General features: G+C 45.6%; 1 protein-coding gene across 1 annotated transcript in view; it reads left to right on the forward strand.

Annotated features, from left to right (window-relative positions):
• Positions 1–4,451: 4,451 nt before the first annotated feature.
• Positions 4,452–24,469, forward strand: part of SLC25A43 (solute carrier family 25 member 43) — a 240,579-nt gene continuing 220,561 nt past the window's right edge. The window contains exon 1 of the mRNA XM_085608053.1: positions 4,452–4,847. Within this exon, the coding sequence (XP_085464179.1) occupies positions 4,576–4,847 (272 nt within the window). The 5' untranslated portion in view covers positions 4,452–4,575. The remainder of the gene's footprint in view (positions 4,848–24,469) is intronic.

Raw genomic sequence — 24,469 nt, forward strand, 5'->3', positions numbered from 1 at the left:
CTCAAGATTGTTCTAGGAATGCCTTCTCTTAGGAACACCGAAGTGAGGAATTTTATCACTGTCTCTGCCTCCATTTCCTCCTGTATGTGTATTTCCGGCCATTTGGAATACTTGTCGACCAGGACACATAGGTATTGGGGCGTACCATGGGTGTCCAGCACTGGCCCCAGGATGTCCACCGCCACGCCTTCCCACGGCCCACTCGGTAGAGGGAATTTCCCTAGTGCTGGTCGTAGGGGAACCAGTGTTTTGTCTGCTCTTTGGCACTGGTTGCACTCTCTCTCTTGTCTTTCCACCTGAGCGTCCATTCCTGGCCACCAGTACATGTGCTTTGCTCTAGCCTTGGATTTTACTATTCCCAAGTGTCCCTCGTGTAGTATTGCAATTAATCGGGGGACCACCTCTGCCGGGGGAACCACTTTGTCTCTCCTGTACAAGAATGTTCCTTCGTTCCCCACTGATAATTCTTCTCTGACTTCATAATATTTTCGGTGTGCCTCTCCTAGACGCTTCTTCTCCGGCCATCCCCTTATTATGTACTCCATACGCCTGTATCCAGTCTTGTTTGCTTATTACCCTTTCTGGGTCTTCCATTGTTGCCACCATCTCTTCCTCCTCTGTAGCCGTGTCCGGGGCTCCTTCCATGGCTGCTGCCCTGCTAAGGTAATCCGCTACCTTGTTCCTCGTCCCTAGAATGTACTCCACATCGTATCTGTACTCTAGCAGTTTGAGCGTCATTTTCGCTATGCGGGGTGTGGCGCCAGCATGCCCGCTAGAGGTAAGTACCTTGACCAAGGGCTTGTGGTCCGTATTAAGTAGGAATCTTGTGCCCCATAAGAATTGGTGATATTTTCCCATAGCCCACACCACAGCTAACATCTCTTTCTCAATCACACTGTATTTCTGTTCGGTGGGCGATAGTGTTCTGGACGCGAAGCTGAGTGTTTCCACCATTCCATCTCTCCTTTCCTGCATGAGTACTGCCCCTAGGCCTTTTTCGCTGGCATCTGTTGTCAGTATTGACCGGCCGAGTGGATCATATCCATGCAAGGGCACCACTTGACTGATGTCATTCTTCAGGGCTTCAAATTCCTTCTGTGTGTCATCAGTCCATTTGTAAGCCGTTTTGTCCCTCGTTAGTTGCCTTAGGTGATGTGTCTTGGTGGCAAAGTGTGGCACGAACTTGCTGTAATACTCTGCCATCCCTAAGAAGGACCTCACTTCTTCTTTGTTGTTGGGGGCCATTCCCTTGCGTGTCGCCTCTACATTTGGTCTTTTAGGGGTGATGCCTTGTCCTCCTATCTCATGACCTAGATACGTGACAGATGTCATCCCCAGCCAGCACTTCTCCCATTCCGCAGTCAGACCATTGTTCTCTAGTACTCTGAGTACCTTTTCCAGCCTCTCATCGTGGTTTTTCCTATCTGTTCCCATCACCAGTATATCGTCTTGAAAATACTGGACGCCCTCAATGTCCTGAAATAAGCGATGCATCAATTTTTGGAACACCGCCGCTGCTGAGGCGAGACCAACAGCATTCTTTGGAATTGGTAGCACCCAAAGGGTGTGATAAACGATGTCAATTTCCGGCTTGTCGGGTGTAGGTCTATCTGGTGATAGGCAGACGTTAGGTTGATGGTGGAGAACCACTTTACCCCTTTGGTCTTGGCCAGCATTTCTTCAATGCGTGGTAACGGGAATTTTTCCACTATGAGACACTTGTTCAGTTCCCGAAGGTCCACACATAAACAGACTTTCCCGTTTGGTTTCATCGCCACTACCAAGGGGGCGAGCCATTCTGCGCTGTCGATCGGCTCTATTATCCCCGCCTTTTCCAGTCTGTGTAGCTCCATCTGCACTGCGTCTTTCACCGCTAGGGGTATGTTTCTGACTTTGTGGGACACTGGTCTGGAGTTTTCTTTGAGTACTATCTTGTGTGTAAATTTCTCCAGCTTCCCCACCTTCCCTCCGAACACCTTTGGGAATTTGCTCTTCATTTCTTCCAATACCGGCCAGCTCCCTGGCGCTGTCATTAGTACTTGTGTGTCACCTCCTGGGTCTAGTTTGATCCCTAGATCACCTTGGTCCATCCATCCCAGTACGGAGGGGCCTTTCTCCGCTATGTACAATTTGCAGTCGGCTTGTCTACCTCTGAATTCGAAGGTCAACTTCCTGTACCCCACCATGGGTATCGGTTCCCCTGTATACGATACTGGACGTATGTCTGGCGGTTCTAGTCTTGTTCCCAACCTGGGTTCGAATTGTTCCTTCCATACTGCTTTCTGGATGATGGTATACGGGGATCCCGAGTCTATTACTATCTGGATTTTCACCCCTCCTATCTTCATGTCGCATTGTGGTTTGCGGGTTCTCTTCCCGTCTATCCCCAGCACTTGGTCATCAACACAAAGTACCTCCACGTCTTCCTCTTGCTCTTCTTCCTCCTCCCGTTGCTCTTGTTCCACGTACTTCACCATGGGCCTCTTCGTCTTCCTTCGGCAGACTTTCTCGTAGTGGCCCATTATGCCGCAGAACATGCACTTTGCACGGAACGCTGGGCATCGTTTGTCCTGAGCTGTATGCGCTAGGCTGCCACATCTGTAGCAAGCTCCGTTGTTGTCCCTATTCTGCTTCCATGTTTGTCCTTGTTTCCCTTTCCATTTCGGCGGTCCTTTACTCCCCTGGGGCGAGGATTTGCTTCTTTCCTGCGATTCTGCATCATCCACTTTGTTCACCATGGTCTTCGGGAGCACCTCCCTTTTTGCCGCTTCCGCGCACCTTTTTGTCAACTCCGCTTTCTTCACCATCGCGATCACTTCTTTTAGTGGCGCCTCACTGTTGGCCCACAACTTGTCTTGTACGCTCTTGTTGGTAGTATGCATGACGATTTGGTCCTTGATGAACTCATCGTGCAATGCTCCGTATTTGCATGTCACTGCCAGCTTCCTCAATGCCGCTACGTATTCATCAATGGTTTCTCCCGGCTCTTGTTTCCTCTGTTGGAAGTTGTACCTATCTATCGAAACACTCACTGCTGGGCGGTAGTGGGCATCGAGGTCCTCCATGGCGTGTTTAAATACGTCATCGTCAGCGTTTTGCCGGGGTTGCGGTACTAGGTTCTGGTACACCCTTATGCCCTCTGGGCCTAAATTGTGCAGGAGTATTCTTTTCTTCCTCGCGCTGGGGAACGCTTCTCCATTTTCATCTTCAAGTGCCGCAAGGTAGTTCTTGAAATATTCCCGCCAATCCTCCCACTTCATTTGGGGTTCTCCTGGTCTTGACAGAAATGGTATCAGCGCCGTCAGCGAAGATCCTTGGGTGCTCATCTCCCCCCGTCTTCCTGGCGCCGCCCCTGGGCCTTTTGGACTGTCTGGTGTGTCTCCCCTTTCTGGCTGCGCCTGCTCCTGTTGCGCCTCTTCCGACCCCCCGTCGCCGTGTGCTGCCGCTTCCGCCAGGTTCTCAGTGACTAGGCCTTGTGTTTGCCACTTGCAGCTTCGTACCACCTATTGGTCTTTACACGTGGTTGGTTACCTTCTTCGCTGCCTCTGCCACGCTCTCTGTGTGTGTTTTCTTCCTGGGAGTGGTCTTACTCCTGTCTTCCCCCTGGCTAGCTACTGCTGCTCTGGCCTGTGCTCACAGGCGGTGGGTCGGGGCTTCTCTGCTGTCCCTGGTTGCAGATACGTCCCAGTCTCGTCGCCACTGTAATGTTGCTGTTACCTCCCTCAATAAGCACAGGACTCCAGGGATTGCAGGAACTCCAATTATACTTTATTGGTCATACACAAGAGAGCTCCGGGCCAAGCACGACCTACTCGCTGCCGCGGCTCCGCTCTATGGCGTTCCCGCGGTTCGCGCATGCGCATTGCATTATTACGCGCGCTACGTAGCCACGTAGCGTGCGAGGACTAGAGCGCACACTACACTCTTCTCTTTAAAAACCCTATCCTGGTACCTTAACATTAATATAATCTATCACAAAGTAACTGGAGTATATGCATGCTATTTTTCTTGAGAACACATGACTAATCACAGTAGGCACTGGATTAACCACTAATCTTAGGTTCTGGAGTAGTGTGCTACTCGCCGTAAAGCTCTTAAACGCCTCTTCTGGGGTAGTAAGCGCTAGATATGTAAATACAATTGACTAGCACAGTCTGGACATTCTGTTACATGCACTAAGTATCAAATGTACTCGAGCACTCGCATATCGCTGTTTACGTAAAGAATAATTTACAAATGCTATTAAGCACATTTCAGGCGAAAAGAAAGTTACTTCCAATGAGCGGGGTCTATTTAAGTAGTAGGAACGTTTATCTTTCGATATGGCTGGCAAACAGGCGTACAGAAAGCTTGCCGTCCTCGTCCTTCTTCAGTGTTTGTCAGATTTAGTGACTGTGTGTGAAGCCATTATTTTCGCTTCGAGTACTGTGACCATAAAGTGGCAGGGGAGCGACGCATGCGCAGTGTTGTGATGTTTTGGACGGCATCTTATGTGTACTAACGTTGGGCTCTGATGCCCGTGCGCACAGCCTCGCTCCCGCGTTGCTGTCAAAGGATTGAAGGCAGCGAGGAAGCATGGCAACCCTGAAGAGGGATACCAGGCTAACCTCCCTGCAGACCTCCATGTGTGCAGGGCTGGCGGGGGTGCTCAGCCGGACTGTCACCGCCCCCCTCGATGTGGTGAAAGTACTGACCCAGGTGGGCACTTTCCACAGCAAGGAAGGTTTCTTTCGGACTTTCCCACTGCTCTACCAGGCAGAGGGGATCAAGGCTTTTTGGAAGGGGAACTTCACCGCCTGTATCCGCTTGTTTCCTTACAGGTCTGTTCAGCTGGCTGCTTATCACAAGTAAGTGCAGCTCTCTTACTGTTACCAGTGCAAATTGCAAGCTAATCCGAATACGGTGCGCTAAACAAGCCTGTTGCAAATCAGTAGGTGCGACAAGTGCTGCTCATTTAAACTACCTCCTTCATAAGCAAACGATATTGCATGCATACGCATTTAATTATCTCAGTTAGAAATACATCTTTAGTGAACTTCGCAAGTAAATACATCCAGAAATGCATGTTTTTGCTTGTTGCAAGCACCGTGTCCGATCACAATGTATTTACAGCTCCGTGCAAGTAAGAGATGTCCCACTGAAGGAAGCCTATCCCCGCAAGTAGCAGGAAGTGCAAGTCCTTATCATATGTAATTTCACTCGTCAGCGCTTCTCTCCCCTCCTTCTCACATAACAGATAAGTACAGTTCCTGACTGTAAGACGTATATCCCATGTATACTGACTACGCAAAAGTGTCACCTCATTAGCACCAATTTCAACACATGACTAGAACAGTCACCACCCTACTGGTGACCAGGTGATCTTTGCAAAGGTGCTGCCACTAGGCAGCTCCAAAAGGTTTAACTTTTCCCCCACTTTTCAATAACTTTTATCCGTTTGATCAATCAATATTTTTTAAAGATGCTAATTAGGCACCAAACAGTGGCAAACGCGAGGAATGTTATTGCTGAATTCCTTAATCTAGCAGCTTTGACTACCAAATCAGTGGAACATATCATTTTTGGGGATGTTATAAATTGCTTTATACAGAGCACAGCTTTAATCCAATTTAGCCAACAGGTGTTTTGTCGTAATCATGGCTATGTCAGGGCTACAATTCTAAAAGCAACAATAATATATTTACCTATTTATGCTATATCCTCATAGGCATATCCAATACATATAATCTCCCAATGACTTTCAAGGTGACATCATGGTTGTTCATGCAGGCAGTGAGTAGCCACCTCATACAAGGGCAAGCCAGTGGTCGAAGAGGGAAAAAATAAGTAGGGGAACTGTGGGTGGACACCAGGAGGCGGGAATAACCAGAGGATTGGGTCAGTGGGCGGAGTCAGAGGTGTGGCTAAAAAGAGCAAAACATACCAATTTTTTGTATGTTTGGCATTTTACTGACCAGTTACAGCTTATAACGTTATTTAATGCAACCAATGGATACACGTTTATTTGAGGTTTAATGTATGAGTTAATGACATTAAAATACATTTACAATGTGGGATAAGTTATCAATCACAGAATGTCCCAAATATGCTTATAAGTGGAACCAGATACCATTTGTTTCCGAGCCATGCAGTTTCTTTCATCAGCACTTCTCCTGCCTTTTTCTAACCCTTTCTGAACATAAAATTTGGGTTTAAATTCTGTGATAGGAGGCACCATATGTTGGGAAACACTGTTGATTACACCATTCTGTGCCCCTCAGGCAATGCAAAATTGTAGTCCTACTTTTTGATGTGCTTTACGCAAAATGTAATGAAGCCAGCATTAGATGCCTCCTGGTTTCCTGTTATTGTATGTAGAAATAGCACTCACAAATGAATATATATACACCTAAAACAACCCAGACCTGTTGGTTTTGCAGATGCTTTAAGCAATATCAGATGAATGAGATACAATTATTATATTAGTAGTTTGTGTAATTACTACTCAAGTTAGTTAGCAATGAGAATTGATAATGTATCAATTCTGGAATTATGAGACTCAAACAGTGATAGAGTCAGAAATAGGTAGTGGTCCTCAGATTAGGTAAATCAGTTATTTTCTCCCCTTCAGACTACCATCCTCTGCAGTCACTATTAGACACCTTCGTCCTTTGTCTCTCCACAAGCACTGTAGGTGTCTAGAAATACCACCCAACAGAGACTGCATGAGGAATGTTTTCCACATAATTAAAGCTCTGCCATATTTGCCACATAATACACCATCAGCTGCATAATCTGATGGTTTGAACAAAAAATTTGTTTGTAGCTCACACCGTTCAAAACACGTGACTTGTGTTGCTGTGAAGTAGAATGCCCTTTCCAAAGGTTGACTGGTCTACGTTCTCACTGCTGCACTTGTATGTTTAACTGGTATTAATGAGGCAAACGCTTTGCAGAGACTGTTGGTATGTGTAAAAAAGTCAAAATAATAAAGTATCAGAAAATGTCCCACACATTAATCTGCGGCCCTTCTTTGCTGCATAATGTAGTCAACACTGCAACATAATTTTGTCCTCCATTGCTGCATAATTGCAGTGGCCCCAAAGCAGGCTGCACATGTTAAAATGACTTGTGCATGAAGCAGAGAGGTCGTGAAGTTTGTGAACTTAGAGGTGTATATATACGGTAATGGTGGCGTAGGGCAGCACAGCAAGTTATTTTGCTGTGCTGCCCTGCGTCACAGGGAAAGGGCAGGAATGCACCGTATTTATCCAATACGGTCCAATTCTGTCCTTTCCCCCAGTGCTGGCGCCGTTTTGTCAGCCTAGCGCCAATGCAGGCACCCTGTTGCATGCAGGATTGTTTTTGTGCAGGAAGGGGCACCTTCCTGCACAAAAACAATCCTGAGAGGCTTTTTCCTCTTTCTACGTGTGCTGCACATATAGAAAGAGAAAACTACTGGGAGAAATAAAGATATTTCTCCTGGTTGTGCCTCCCTTGGGGAGGTGTACGATTTTGATACATTCCCAGGTTTACAAGTCCTTGTAAATCTAGAAATGTTGCATGGGAACACCACCGCAACACGTCCCTTGTGCAGAGGAAGGCAAAGCGGCGATTTCTGCTGTGCCGCATGACTTCTTATTGATGAAACCATTCAAAGCCATACAAAGTGGCTACGAGTGGCTTCATAAATATGACTTAGAGATTTGCATCAAGCATTTACCACGTTCCGTGGTGCACACAGGATGCAAGGGCCTTGTAAATATGCCCCGTAGTTTGGTAAGCACGAAAATCCTGCGTTGCCGATCCCTGGTGAGTTTCACTACTACTGCTGGAACAAGGCACCAATGGGTGAGGCGGACTGGCCTCAAGGGTCCTGTGACCTCAGTGACAAAGTCTCTGTTTATCTAGGGTGTGCTTCGTCGTAGGCCTGCCCGCAAGACTGGAGGTGAACTTCAGTATGGAATGTGGTGGACAGACCTTCAAGGCTAACCCACACTGGCCTCCAGTAGGGCCCACCTGCTGGTGCTAAGAGACTAGGGCTTCTATGGTCTATGGAGGCCTTATAAGGTCTAGTACGGGAATATGCTCCCACAGAGTGGTTAAAGCGCTATATAAATGCTACAATGTTACGCAATACTCTAGCAGCGCGTTTTGCAAATTGCACTCCTAGCAAGGTTTCTTAGCTTCGATGTATTCCTGTTTCTCAGCTGGGCTGGGGAAGATAACATTGATTTGACCAATAACATTTTATGATGATAAATGATAGTGAATTCCAGGTAAAACGGCACCGGAAATTCCACGGACCATATTTAAGCTTAGACAGAGTGCGCCACGGACTTACAAGCAGACCCAATTTGCAGTGCCAATTTTAGCTCATCAGATCCCAGAATGCATTTATTGCTTATACTAATGCAGCTGGACAGGTTACTATTATTCCCCGGCGTGCTCACCTTTAAATATATTTGATTACCGGTTATTGCTGGTCTCCCTAAGCAGGTGAGGGTGACTATGAGTGTCGTAAACCGCGAGCAAGATTCATCAGGAAAGCAGTGCGTGTCCCAGAAGGACAGCAGAAGATGTCACTCATTTGACTTATGGTGATACAGCAGCGTAGAAGGGCGAAGGAGTTCCTGGTTATAAAGCATACTTGTCTAAATTAAAATTAGAAATTATGCGTTATAACACAGTGCATCCTGTGACATTATTAGTTTCCCATGTTGTTATTTTACCACTAATGAATACTACCAGTGTAATATAATCCGAATGATGCAATCAGTAACTAAAGTTGATTGGTTAAGCTTTCCAATATGTCTAACAATTTGCGACATCACATTGGGCGCTTTCTCTTACAAATCTCACATCGGCTCGAGCTAGAAACAAAATTGTTTTGGGTCACAGCTGTATATTATGCCGGAGATGGTCAATTATTATGCAAATGCAGCATATTCATAATTATGAGGGAGATCTCCACACCAGCACAATCACATACTTCCAGTAGCCAGCAAAAATTAACTGGATTGAGTAGTAATGTAGTTGACCTCGACCCAACATAATTCATAACTTGCAGATTTTACCAAAGAAACTTCAACAAGCATTTGCAATGCAATAAGTCTCGCATTAGCGAGATTTTGAGCTATTGACATTGTAAATGACAATGCCTTTTATTTATGTTTAAAGAAATCCTGCAATAATAAAAGGTATTGTCATTTACAATACCAATAGGTCAAAGTTTAGAAAATGCAAAACCTATTACATTGTAAATGCTTGTTTTTTACAGCGCCAAGGTTTGGGCATAGACTCCCAGGAATTCTACACTGGAGTGCTCTTCCTTTCATTGTGGCGTCGTCAGTCTGTGTGAGCCCGAAAATAAAGGGCAGATGAGGTCAAGGGTGGTGCCTAAAATGCATCATGATGTGACCACTGTATTGGTCACAGTGGGGGCAGGCAGGGGGCATGCTCGCTAAATTAGATGTAAATCACACTCTAGCAGCAGGGCCACCAAAGGTTGCCGTTTTCACGTACTGGTTAATTACTGCTAGTGTTGCTTTGCAGGCACCTGCCCCCAGATACAGAGGAGCAGAGGGAGGAGGTCGTGGCAACTTAATGGGCAAAACACAGGGCTCGACGATCGCACAATATTTTTAAATTCGGACCATTCCTGCCGTCCTGGGAAGCATTTTTAAAATACAGAAGTAGGGGAACGGACTGTGTTACATTTAAAAAGTAGAGGCACGCCATGCCCTTCCCATTGCAGGCCCCTGCCCCCAGATACAGAGGAGCAGAGGGAGGAGGTCGTGGCAACTGAGACGCCTTCCTTAATGGGCAAAACACAGGGCTCGACGATCGCACAATATTTTTATATTCGGACCATTCCTGCCGTCCTGGGAAGCATTTTTAAAATACAGACGTAGGGGAACGGACTGTGTTACATTTAAAAAGTAGGGGCACGCCGTGCCCTTCCCATCTCGCCCACTTCTACCACTGGGGCAAGCAATTCCTTAGCCGTCAATTTCATGTTATTACTTGCACCAAAGTTCAAGAACTCTCTTAAATCTAGGTTAAACTGATGATACTTCCCAACAGAGCAATCTGGACCCTCTTAACACTCATAAATTAAGGCAAAACATTACATTCTAAAATTCTAATCGCTCTATGCGAACACCTCCCGATCTCTATATCCGACATCACGAGGTCATTTCAAATTTTGATAAATAACACCCAGAGCCCACCCGCGAAGGGAATCAAACAATCCCTCCCTCACCCAGCGAAAGCAAAACCCGTGAACACAAAGGGGCCCAAACGTGGCGGCCCGCCGAAAGGAAAAAGAGGAAAACCACCACAGCACCTCGCCAGCACAGGGAGCAACCCGACACACAACTAACCAGAACCCTGCAAAAAACTCAAAATCTTACCTGTGTGTCCACTGCCAACCTACAAAACAATTTCATCTAATCAAAATGACAATCACCATGCCATCCCAGCGGCAGGACAATCAAAGTCACAGGGCAAGACCTCCCGACAGAGAAACTCACCCAAAAACTATCACTAGCTGTGATTATCCAAAACCTGTTCCCTGTTCGGTACACGATCCATTAATTCAATCAAAATGACGCCCGTGCCATGAAGTCCCAAATACGGGTCAATGGTGGCTCTTCCTTGATATCACGTAACTGTTGTTTCCGGAGCACTACAAAAACAGGATGGGGAAATGGGTGGTAGAAAAAGACAGTACAATCTGTGTCACAACCATGTCAAAATTATTAAAGCATACATTATGCTCAAAAGGAGAAATCCTAACATGAGCCTTACCTAAGAAGTTATTCCATAGCGAGTACGCAACGGTTCATGGCATTCCAAATGGGCGCCATGATTTAATGATATTCAAGCAAATTTAAGAAAAGTGGAACATATAATTTACACTAAATACTTGCAGCACCCTGCCCGAGACAAGTATTCATTTTAGTTAGATTTTTGTGTTGTTCAGACATGAGAAAAACCAGCTTTTGAAAAGTTTATTTCCATCTCTTCTGGATAGAGTGGGTATCATTTCAAACATTATAACATATTTTGATGACCACAACCCCAAACCTTTGTTGATCTCATATAGAGAATATTGAGCTTGAAAATAGGGGAAGAACCTGGGAGATTAATGTGGATTGATCCTTGAAAGGGATCTACCCTTGGTAGACTTGGCACACAACAGACAGGCTTAACTTACAAAAATGTGTGAAGCATTTAGCAAAGCTGAAATTACACAAAGTCCAAAAGCACTTTCTTTTTATTTTTTTATTTTTTACTGTGTTTTATATAGCGCGAACTTGACCCGAATCGGGTATCAGAGCGCTTTACATAGCACCAGTTGCATTACATGAGGACACATTCTATTTTTTTGTTTTGTTAGGCCCGGGGAGATTTAGTGATTTGCCACATGATGTTCAGCGTCATTGCCGTGACTCGAACCCAGTTCCCCAGATTCGAGGTTGACTGCCCTAGCCGTTAGGCCAACTCCTCTCCCCACTTCCTTTCTTCAGCACGTCCATCCTCTACTTGTCCTAAAAGAGAGCCAGGAAAATAGTGCCACAGAAGTCCCAGGAGCAGAAGGCCAGATCAGTCCCTAACTTTTCAGATCAGATGCTGCTTAGCCACGTGATTCCATCCTTATATTTCTATTGCTTCCCTTCTTCTCAGACTTTGTTTCTAGCTCAACGTGGATGGCATTGTGCCAATGCTATGCTTAAAAACTTCGCTAGAGAAACAGACATTTCAAATGTGCAGTTTTTGATTGTTGGGGATGTTGTAGAGTGTTCCATTTACAGGAACTGCTCTCCACCTCAAATTTGGGAACTAACCAGGATTTCCTGTTCTTTTTTGCTTAATATATGCAGCAGTCTACGTCTGAAAAGGCACTGTTCTCACTTCTTATGGTTGCTTCCTTTTGTCTGGGCAAAGCTACACCTCTCGTACACGTTCTAATAGGTGCAAAACATGTCAGGGGTTGCTTTTATTCATTTCAGGTTGGATTGGGTGGAATTTTACCAATCAAAGCTGTAATGCTGTGCCTGGAATGATAAAAGGCTTTTGTCATTTTTCAGCTCAGCACGGATGGCAACCTAAGACTTTGCTGTAAAAATGGCAAAAGGCTTTTTCAGTTTGTAGCTTGGTGTGGATGGCGCAGTGTTAATCATCTGCTTAAAAACTGCCAGAAAAAACGACATTTGAGGTGAGCAGATCTGGAATGTTGGTGGTGTATTAGAGTATTCCATATAAAGAAACAGCTCACCACCTAAAATTTGGGAACTTCCCAGAGCTCCATGCTTTTTTTTGTATGCATGTATGTGTATGCATACATACACACACACAAACATGCAAACACACATACATGTATGTGTGTGATATGCATATACACCACATGCACAGAACATACACAAAAGAAGACTGACTTCTAGAAAGTCATACTTTTTCAGCCTGACGCTCCAGCTGACTAATTAGCATTAGCCTACATGTACCTGTCACTGCTGTCCTTTATAAGGTGTGAAATACTGCTTCCAGAGCAGAGACAATGGCATGGGCCTGGCAGGATGGCTTTGTTGAGGAATGTTACTTAGCTTAACCCATTTAAAAAAACAATGGTCCCTAGACATAGAAAGAAGATTGCAACACTTAGCTTAACCCAAGCAGGACAGTTAAGGAAGGTCCAAGAAGTTCACTAACTTGAGAGGGACAAATGGAGATGTGTACTTTTATAGCTTTTTGCTAAGAGAACCCAAGCGAAGAGTGGTTTTTTGATCCCAGGATTAACTTTAGTGCTCCAAGCTTCAGTCTCAGTGGAGTTGGGAGCTAGCCCCAGAACCAGTTTGGGCAGGTTGACTGAGTATGGACTGCTCATTACATTAGAAACACCCAGGTGAGTGCAACAAGCTGCCTACATGTTGGATTATACAGAGAATGGTGTACTTTAGGATAGCTTGTCGTAAAACAAACGGGATGTGCTACAAGGTTTGCCCTTTGAGAACTTTTTACACTTTGGACAGGGATGACCAGGAGTCACCCCGGCCAAAAGGTAAGTGAATTGAAAAGAAGGGGCACCTCATCCTCATCTCCTCAGAACACTTTCTGGACAAGAGGCTAAAGAGAAGACAACGGGACCTGCTGTCTGTGACTTGTGTATATACTTGAAGGGCTGGACCTGCTCCCACTTGTACCCAGGACTGAGAAGTGGACTACAAGTGTCAGTTGCCTGACTTCCAGTGTGAAACCAGGACACAAAACGCTGCAAAAGTATTTTCCTGGAGAGACCAGTGCAAGTTGAACCTGACTGTACTGCAATGGCAGTGGGTCACAAAATCTAAAAGTGCTATTTCTGAAGTCCTGAGAGCCCAAAAAGTGACCAAGAGGAGCTGCTCCCCAAAAAATTGGGAAAATTAGGGACATGGAACATTTTTGATACCTGGAGGACCGGGACTAACCACAAAAGGCACGGCATTAGTGTGCAAGAAAATCAGGATGTCCCACATGGAGCATTTTGCCACCCAAAAAAAGACTTCAGCTGACCCTCGCGTCTAAGGTATCTGGCATTGGTGAGACCTGTCCAGTGATAGACTTGTCCCACTGGAGGTTTTTGGGCTTCAGAAAAAGAGACTGAGGGCATGATTTAGAATTTGGCAGATGGGTTATTGCATCACAAACATGACTGATATCCCATCTGCCTTACTATAAGTGCATTATATACTATGGCGCTTGCAACGGGGTAGATGGGCTAGCCTTCATTTTGTGATCAGTTAGCCTGACCACTAAACTCAAAATGATGTTCGGTGTCCAAAGGTAGAAATGTTGACCAGGCCAGGAGTGAAATGTATCTCATTACCTGAGCCCTTTCTGTTGCTGTTTTACAGCATGCAAACCTAAGTTATCACAGCCAAAAGAGGTGCACACTTTTGAAATAATTTTCGGAAGATCCATTTTGCGATCTTTAAAGGGAACCGCTTGCGATCTTTAAAGGGAACCGCTGCCAACCTCTATCGTAATGCCAGAAGTACGACTTCTCCTCCAATATTACTCAGAACGTTTGAGGAAACTCAAAAGTTTACTTGTTAAAATTACCCATTAATTTAATTTCTAAATTAGAAGCGGGTACAAGTCAGGTTCAACTTGCACTGGTCTCTCCAGGAAAATACTTTTGCAGCGTTTTGTGTCCTGGTTTCACACTGGAAGTCAGGCAACTGACAATTGTAGTCCACTTCTCAGTCCTGGGTACAAGTGGGAGCAGGTCCAGCCCTTCAAGTTTATACACCAGTCACAGACAGCAGGTCCTGTTGTCTTCTCTTTAGCCTCAGGTCCAGAAAGTGTTCTGAGGAGATGAGGATGAGGTGCCCCTTCTTTTCAATTCACTTACCTTTTGGCCGGGGTGACTCCTGGTCATCCCTGTCCAAAGTGTAAAAAGTTCTCAAAGGGCAAACCTTGTAGCACATCCTGTTTGTTTTACGACAAGCTATCCTAAAGTACACCATTCTCTGTATAATCCAACATGTAGGCAGCTTGTTGCACTCACCTGGGTGTTTCTAATGTAATGAGCAGTCCATACTCAGTCAACCTGCCCAAACTGGTTCTGGGGCTAGCTCCCAACTCCACTGAGACTGAAGCTTGGAGCACTAAAGTTAATCCTGGGATCAAAAAACCACTCTTCGCTTGGGTTCTCTTAGCAAAAAGCTATAAAAGTACACATCTCCATTTGTCCCTCTCAAGTAAGTGAACTTCTTGGACCTTCCTTAACTGTCCTGCTTGGGTTAAGTTAAGTGTTGCAATCTTCTTTCTATGTCTAGGGACCATTGTTTTTTTAAATAGGTTAAGCTAAGTAACATTCCTCAACAAAGCCATCCTGCCAGGCCCATGCCATTGTCTCTGCTCTGGAAGCAGTATTTCACACCTTATAAAGGACAGCAGTGACAGGTACATGTAGGCTAATGCTAATTAGTCAGCTGGAGCGTCAGGCTGAAAAAGTATGACTTTCTAGAAGTCAGTCTTCTTTTGTGTATGTTCTGTGCATGTGGTGTATATGCATATCACACACATACATGTATGTGTGTTTGCATGTTTGTGTGTGTGTATGTATGCATACACATACATGCATACAAAAAAAAGCATGGAGCTCTGGGAAGTTCCCAAATTTTAGGTGGTGAGCTGTTTCTTTATATGGAATACTCTAATACACCACCAACATTCCAGATCTGCTCACCTCAAATGTCGTTTTTTCTGGCAGTTTTTAAGCAGATGATTAACACTGCGCCATCCACACCAAGCTACAAACTGAAAAAGCCTTTTGCCATTTTTACAGCAAAGTCTTAGGTTGCCATCCGTGCTGAGCTGAAAAATGACAAAAGCCTTTTATCATTCCAGGCACAGCATTACAGCTTTGATTGGTAAAATTCCACCCAATCCAACCTGAAATGAATAAAAGCAACCCCTGACATGTTTTGCACCTATTAGAACGTGTACGAGAGGTGTAGCTTTGCCCAGACAAAAGGAAGCAACCATAAGAAGTGAGAACAGTGCCTTTTCAGACGTAGACTGCTGCATATATTAAGCAAAAAAGAACAGGAAATCCTGGTTAGTTCCCAAATTTGAGGTGGAGAGCAGTTCCTGTAAATGGAACACTGTACAACATCCCCAACAATCAAAAACTGCACATTTGAAATGTCTGTTTCTCTAGCGAAGTTTTTAAGCATAGCATTGGCACAATGCCATCCACGTTGAGCTAGAAACAAAGTCTGAGAAGAAGGGAAGCAATAGAAATATAAGGATGGAATCACGTGGCTAAGCAGCATCTGATCTGAAAAGTTAGGGACTGATCTGGCCTTCTGCTCCTGGGACTTCTGTGGCACTATTTCCCTGGCTCTCTTTTAGGACAAGTAGAGGATGAACGTGCTGAAGAAAGGAAGTGGGGAGAGGAGTTGGCCTAACGGCTAGGGCAGTCAACCTCGAATCTGGGGAATTGGGTTCGAGTCACGGCAATGACGCTGAACATCATGTGGCAAATCACTAAATCTCCCCGGGCCTAACAAAAAAAAAAATAGAATGTGTCCTCATGTAATGCAACTGGTGCTATGTAAAGCGCTCTGATACCCGATTCGGGTCAAGTTCGCGCTATATAAAACACAGTAAAAAATAAAAAATAAAAAGAAAGTGCTTTTGGACTTCTTTATATTTAATTGTTATTAGGCAAGCAGATTCTGATACACAATAGTGCAGAACATAAACCATGAATGATTCATACAACCAATTTCAATGTTTGACATTTCTCCTAACATTTTTTTTAGTAAGAGAACATAAGACCAGGATGGGCGGTACATTTCTAATTATAAACATAGCCTGTTACTAAATGCAAATCTACTCCTACAGCATAAAAGTTATGATAAACAATGAAGTAGTGAGAGAATTCAGAGAAGTGTGGTGAATGCAGTTCACACATCATGGCACCGTTCAGGTTGAATTGACATGGCCTCTACATTTCTGGGACCCTCTCCCTCCCATACATCAGTGGCCCAATCAATGCACATTTTTGTAGGATCGCTACCAGAAATTATGGGTTGCATTGTGCTGGGTATCGGCCATGCCCATGCCACTTGTGTTTGTCAAAATTGAGAGCCGATCTACCTCATCATCTCAGTAGAGTTTCAGTAGATGGTCTTGTTGGTGCTGTAGATAGTGACAGAGAATGGATTGTACCAACTGGAGGTGAGGATTGCGTTGTGGTAGGTTAATACAATTCCAGATTGTGCCGAATCTGTGTATCACCATTGTGATTATCGTTTATAGTCATGAAATCACCCCAAACCACGTAGAATGTATTCAGCTGGTCCTGTAGCCAGTAGGTCATCTTTCCATATGTGGCTGTTGGATACATTTCTTGAAGCCATGTATTCGGGTTTAGGATGACCATGGTTCTCCATAGTCGGAGTATGCCCTCCACCACTCTGCAAACATGGCTCCTGGCACACTACTAGCTGGGGGATGAAGTCCATTTTACTCCTGCGGGACCTTGGGGCCAAAGACGCCCTCTTGGTACCGCCTGTAAGTCCTACACAGTGGAATTCCTAAGAGCTGGTCGGAGGCCACCCCCCCCCCGTTCTGCAGCACTCTGCAAACGCGCTTACAACTTTAAAAAAACATAGAAATTCACTGAAAAAACCAAAGAGTACAGGGAAGTTATAGTTGCGAATTGGCCTTTAAAGATTTTAGAAATTCACAGAAAAACAAATGTTACAGGGGCGTTATAGTTACTTTTGGATTTCACTTGTACAAAATCAGTGAAATTCAGAAGTTATAGTTAGCTGAGCTAACTATAACTCGCGCCCCCGTAGTGCTCTGCTTATGACATCACATATTACATCACTAATGACAAGGTCAGTGACATCACTGATGACATCGCAAATTACATAATTGATGATATCATCCACAGAATCACTGACACACCCACTAGCATACCCATAGAACCTTTCTTACACCCACTCCCACACAATCATTCACAAACCCATTCACAGAACCATACCACCCATAGAGCTACTCACACACCTAGTCACTCACCCATACAGTCAATAACACAGCCAATTACTCACCCATACAGATACACACACACACACCCACTCAGATACTAACACATACCTACTCACCTATACTGTCAGTGACACAAGCACACACTCCACCATACAGCCACTCTCACATTCACTCACTCACCCATACAGTCACTCATATTTATTTATGTACATACGTTTTATATAGCGCTAGCTAGACCCGAAGGTGTCAGATCGCTTTACATGGTCGGGAGCGAATCCAGTGAAACAGGAACGCAATAAACATATGAGGAGAGATACAGTAGATAATGGTACACAACACAGCACAATAACGAACAAGCAAATAGCCTACTATGACATAAGGTTCAGTCCTGAGCACGAGATAATAGACCAAGATCAGTAGTCTAAGAATTAAAGTATTTGTTGAGGAGGGGGAGTTTCAGATCTCTTTTGAAGCCAGGGAAGGAGGGGTTGCATCACAGACTGCTTAGTAGAGAGTTCCATATGCTCGGAGCATTTCCAGAAAAAGAGCAAAAACTTGGTAGATGATTTTTTTAGATTGGGAAGTAGGAGTAAAAGTGTGTTGGAGCTTTGCAACGATCTAGAACTCCCTGCTTTTGAAGCTTGTTTTCTAGGTAGTCAGGGGAATGTGAGGGAGGGCTTTGTGGATGATACAGGCAGTCTGATAAATACATCCTTCCTTCGTTTAACATCCGTAATCAGCCAGGCTGCCATGTTTAGACCTGGTTTCAGTGGTGTGAGGTGAGATTTTGGCATCCCAGTGAGAATGGCATTGCCGTAGTCTAGTTTGGAGAGGACCAGAGATTGCACAATAATCTTGAAATTGTATGCGGGGATGAATGGTTTAAGCTTCTTGGTGTGTTTTAGTGTGTACAGCGCTCCTTCGGGCGAGTTTTTAATGTGCTCTTTCAGTAACATGTTTTTATCCAAGCAGAAGCCCAGGGATTTAGCAGAGTTGGATGGAGTGAGAGAGCAATTTAAGTAGTTCAGGTCGCTGATCCATTTGTGAATAGGAAGATGGTTGCATTTGGAGGAGAATAGGATTCTTTCTGTTTTGTTGGGGTTTAGCGTAGGTGATTAAAGTGAAACCAATAATGAATCTTGTTCAGAGTGATGTTTAGATGTCAAATGTCACTGGCTGATTTCATTTTGTAGTAAATATGAGTGTCATCCGCATAGAGGTGATATTTGATCCCTGCTTGCTTCAAGACGACCATGAAGAGATTGAACAGGGAGGGGGAGAGACTAGAGCCCTGTGTCACTCCCAGGGTGAGCTGTGTGGGTCTTGATAGACATGAGTTGATTTTGATTTGTTGCGCACTGTGTTGTAGGAAGGATGTGAACCAATTGAGGATGGTGCCATTGATACCAAAGTGAAACTTCAGATATTCACGTAGGGCTGGGTGATTAACGGTATCGAAAGCCGCAGATAAGTCAAGCAGTATAAGCAGGAAAGCATCTCCCTCGTCTAAGGATCTGTGAATATCATCCGAGATGGTGAGCATGGCTGTTTCAGTATTGAAGCCTTTCCGGAAACCGGATTGGAAGGTGTCAAGGAAGGAGAATTTACGTAGATGATGATTAAGTTGTTGCAAGACACATTTTCCCAATGTTTTGGCTAGGAATGGGAGGTTGGAGATAGGTCTGGGGTTGTTGAGATCATTAGGGTCAGCATTGGGATTTTTGGGGATGGGTGTGATTTGACCTGGTTGGAGAGAGATTGGCACACAGCCCGTGGTGAGAGAAGAGTTGATGATTAGAGACGAGAATGGGGCAATGATGTGGCTGAGATTTTTTACCATCATAGATGGGAGGGGTCCAATGTGTGGAATGAAGGTTATAAAGCTGTGATTATATTGCATACTTCAGATTCAGTCAAGGATTTAAAGTCAGCCCAGTTGGTGTTATCTTTCAGCTTGGAGTGTCTAAGTTAGCCTTTAGTATCTTTAGGGGTTGTTTGGTCAAAAATGGAATAAAGCGGTGGAGCTGCTGTGGGCGGAGGTGGGTTACTGCAGGTGGTGAGGGCGTGGGGACTTAGTCAGAAAAAAAGCTAGCATTTCTTCACAGAGTTCATTAGTGGTGATTACAACTTGATGGGCCAAAGACGAGGTTTGGCATTTGACGATGTTAAATCACATCAAGTAGGGGTTCGACTGGGGTATTGATGTTGAAAAGGATTAGATGGTGGTCAGACCAGTCGATAGGAGAGATCGAACTGATGGCAATCGGAGCATTTTTAGTGATAATCGCATCTAGAGTGGAGCCATTGGAGTGTGTTGGTTTATTGCAGAGTTAATTTAGATAGTGAATTTCAAGATGGTTTGTAAGTAGTTGATCAGAGATGTCATCTGGGTTGTTCCATTGGATGTTGAAATTGCCCCGGAACACATCTTTCGTGTCCGTAAAGGAGCCTGGTAATTAGGTCAGATAACTCTTCTGTGAAGAGGGCTCGAGCACCCAGTGGGTGGTACATGGTGTGGAATTTGATAGAAGGGGAGTCTTTGCTTAGAAGTTCGTCCCCAAGGTATTCGAAGGACGAGTAATCTACCTTATTTAAAGTGTTGACTCGTAATCCTAATTTGTGAATTATGGCTAGTCCTCCACCAGATCATTTAGGTCTGTCCTGTCTAATGATGGTATACCCGGAAGGGGTTAGCAGGTCAAGTATAGGGGAGGCGTGTTCATTTAGCCAAGACACAGTGAAGAAAGCAATATATATTTCTTCCCTCAAATTAGATTCCGCTATATCCATAGCGTCTTTGGCAGCTGATCTACAGTTTAGGAGCATGCAAGGATGCGATTAGAGGCTATGGAAGGAAAGCCTGAGTGTAGAGGTAATTTCTCACTTTCGGGTGTGAGGAAGCTGGAAAGCTTAGCCTGTCTAGAGATGTCAAGTCTAAGGTGTGTTATGTCATTTGTCAGGGAGTCAAGTTTCTGTTCCATCCAAGACAAGATCTGTGTGAGAGAGGGATAGCCGCTTTCTGCATTGTAGGCAGGAGGATGAGATTCCAAAGAGGAGCAGAGCATTTTTTAAAGGGGAGGGCTCCTTATCATTGGGACTAAGTTTGTGGATTGTCTAGAGAGGTTGAGTGGGGTCATTAATGGTAGGGAAGGGTGTGTCTGCAGAGGGTTCCTGTAAAGCTGGAGTAGCTATGATTGTGGTGACCACCGTTACGATTAGAGACTGAGGGACAGCAGATTATGGTGGGCACAGGAGAGGTCCCACCGGTGATCGCTTGAGTGCTGTGTGTGACGGTGGGGGAGGTAAGGTTGCAAGTCAGGGCAGGGGGTGACTGCAAGCAGAGAGGTGAATTAGAGGGTGTTGGAAGGCGGGTCTGTTCTGTGGCGAGTGTCAGAGGTCGGAGGGAAGTTGGTGTTAGGGACAGATCGCTTTGAATAGTGAGAGGATTGAAAATTAACAAAGCGTTGATCGAACAGGAAGAGGTGAGGGTCTGTCGCATGTATAAGAATGTTTCCTGTCTTGAAAACGGAAATATCAATTTCACCTCTAAAAGATGGAGAGGAGAACGTCGTTAGTTTTGTTCCGTAGGGTATCTTGGTAGACTTGGTCACCTGAAGATGGAGAAGGAAGGTGTTTTTCCATTTAGCCGAGCGTTTAGAATAGAAGACAACATTTGTTTTCTTAGTGCCATTTGTCAAATTATGGTAGGTATCTTGAATTAGAGTCTCCGGGTGTTGTTTCAGTAATTTCTGTTTGAGATTCTTTTTTGCATTCTTGGAGATATTTGTAGGGTAGTCGATAGTCCATGAGTTAGGGCCATATCTAACCAAAGTCATGTCGAGAGGTTTGTGGGGGAGCAATTTAAGTGACATTCTTGTGTCAGGTTAACAGTTAGTGGAGTGATGTATGGGAGTGCATTAAAGACTAGAGCCCGGAATGGCGAGGGAGTGAAACGAAGAGTGGAGTGCAGTAAGAAGTGGAGTGATAAAGTTGTAGTAGACAGCTGTATGGGACGATTGCCGAGCGGAAATAAAACTAAGACAGATTGAGGCAAAAGAGGTTTCCTTCCTAAGTCAATAAAAACGATTATTAATAGCTAGAGAGAATGGCAGTAATAGGCCCTCAGACGGATACAGCTGGGGTGATTCCGAAGGACCAAGGCTTCGTTCTTCCGAAAAGAAAGGAATGTTGAAACAAAGAACATATATTATTCAAAGAGGAAAATGCAGTAGAACATTCTTAGAGGCATCAGCAAGACAAGGCAGTGAGGCTCCATGCTCGTGTAGAAAAACCTACAGGTAGCGTCAGTTCTTATTTACGCCACAGGGTGGCGCACCAGGCTTAGACGTGAGTCAGGGTTACCTGACTCGGGTGTAGGAGAGCAATGAGGTGAGTGGTGGCCGAGAGGAAGGGAAAGTGGCTGCCCCGAAAGGGGAAGGGGGTAATTCAAGGGGAACTGCACAAAAAGGAAGAATAGGTAAAAACAAGAACATTGTGTGACCAGGGGTAAAACAATATCGAGTCTCACCCAGACAGCCCCTCACACACACACACACACACACACACACTCACTCTCACTAACCCAGAGGTCTTCAAACTGGGGGGCCTCAAATGATCGGGGGGTGGGGGCGTGCGCCAGGCTGTGGCCAAAAGAAGCATTAAGCTCACAGCAATGCTTTGTTTTAAGCAGGAAATAAAATAGTGGCAGTAAGCCTCACTGTAATGGACCATCACGAACATCTTTTGTCATTTATATCTGGCTTGGAGAAGGTGTCAAAAGGAAAGGGACTCTAAATATTCTTCTACACCCACACCCACATTTCTAATAATCACACTGTGGGTATTTTTACACGTTAGTAAGGCCTGAATAGTATGTTTGGCAATCGTTTATTTGGTTGCATTTTTTAAACAGTAAGAGAATTTAACTAATGTTTGAATATGTCTTCTCTTTAAATAAGTCGAGACATATTCAAACATTGCCAATATAATTAAATAATTGTAAAAAATTCTGAGGGGGGGCCTGATTAATTTAAATTTTTCACTGGGGGGCACGGGTTTAAAAAGTTTGAAGACCACTGCCCCAACCCATACAGGCACTGACTCGCCCACTCACTCAACAATACAAGGAGTGGGGAGGAGCCTAGCGCGCAACCAAGATGGCCGCATAGGATTAAGGCTCTCGAGGGCCTCCGCAACCTCCCACGTCTATCCTGACTAAATCCTGGTAAATTTGACGGGCTTTTGCTGATGCATTCGCGCTGAGGTGCCACCCGTTTTCCGAATTCTGATCGGACGCCGGGAACCCGAATGGTTGCCCTCCGAAGTTTGCGGCCTGCTGGTGCCTAGGTCCCGGTCTCGAGTTGGTGAGGTGCCCGGGTACGAAGTGAACAACAGCGGCATGCAGGGCTTGACCTGCCCCGTACCCCGCACTTTCACTTTCATTTTCAAGTCTGCTGTTTGAGATCGGCTGAGGGACCCTGGTGTTTCAGAGGAGCGCGGACAACGGAGTGTCTGGCCCGATCTTCGGACTATCCACGGACGTCCTGCCTGCGATCGCAGTGTCCGCTTAACTTAGCCAACGGGTCCCTGTCCCTGGCGGGTGCCAACCTTGGTGGCCTCCGGACGATGGCGGGGAGACTCGAAGGGGACAAGTCGAAATCTAAGTCAACCCGGAGGGGATCCTATGCTCAGGCCAACAACATGGACCGTTACGCGCAGCTAAAGGGATCCCCCGCTGGCCTGCATAAATCGCCTGAGTGGTCTAAAGAGCTGGCGGGCTCGGCGTCGGAGTTTACCCTGCAGGACGTTATGGGCGCCATTGAGGAGATGAAGGCTGCTGTGGGTCAGCGATTTGATACCCTGGCACATAAGTTGGACGCGGTACTGATCGATGTGAATTTGGTCAGGGCAGATCTGTCCAAAACCAACGAGCGGGTCGACTCCTTGTCACATGCGGCGTCGAGCCTAACTGTGGACGTGGCCGCCCTGCAGACGGAGGTCCGTCGGTTGCGGCTAGCCAGTGACCAGACTGATCGTCGACTTGAGGATTCGGAAAGCAGGGCTAGACGGAACAATGTCCGTATCATCGGAGTGCCGGAAAGATCGGAGGAATCTGCTGCGGACCTTTTTGTGGAGGATCTGGTGATCAACCGTCTCGCGCCCAAGGGATTGAGCAAGTTCTTTGCGGTGGAGCGGGCCCACAGGATTCCGGGTGGTGCGCCCAAAGTGGGTGCTCCCCCGAGGCCTATAATCGCTCGACTTTTTAACTTTCGGGATAGAGATGCTATCCTTCAGGCGTCGCGGGTGGCTGGGCCGCTGAAGTTTGAGAACTCCAATGTCAGCTTTTATCCGGACTTCACACAAGCGGTCCAGAAACAGTGGCTGGGATTTTTGGGTGTCAAGCGGCGCCTGAGGGACATGGAGCTGAAATACGCGATGTTATTCCCTGCGAGGTTGCGGGTTGAGTTCCAGGGTCGTTCTCACTTTTTTGACCGACCGGAGGCGGTTGGTGACTGGTTGGATGCCCTACCGCGGGGACAGGATCGAGACGATCGGGCGGAGGAGAGCGGACGGGATGTGGTGGAGCAGGACTAGAACTTGGTTCCTGGCGATGGACTAGATTGACTATTCATTGCACCTTGGCTCAATTACACTCTAATCCGGCACATCATGCCCTTCAAATGTCTGGGGGTTGCGGGGAGCTTTTTGGGGTCCTTTCCTCCTTCTGGGGTTCTTTTGTGGTAAATGTTAGGGCGACAGGCACACTGCAAGTTGGGGGGGCTGTTCGGGCTCAAGCAGGGGTGCAGGGAGGGGGGAGTTGTGGTTTTGGGTCTGTGGGGGAGGGGGGTTGTTGGGGATGGTTGTTGTTTTTTCGTTTCGCAGGGCAATGTGAAGTTGTTTGCTGATTTCTCCGGGTTGTGCTCTCCGGGATGTGGGA

Source organism: Triturus cristatus, chromosome 5_2 (genome assembly GCF_964204655.1).
Source record: "Triturus cristatus chromosome 5_2, aTriCri1.1, whole genome shotgun sequence".
NCBI lineage: Eukaryota > Metazoa > Chordata > Amphibia > Caudata > Salamandridae > Triturus > Triturus cristatus.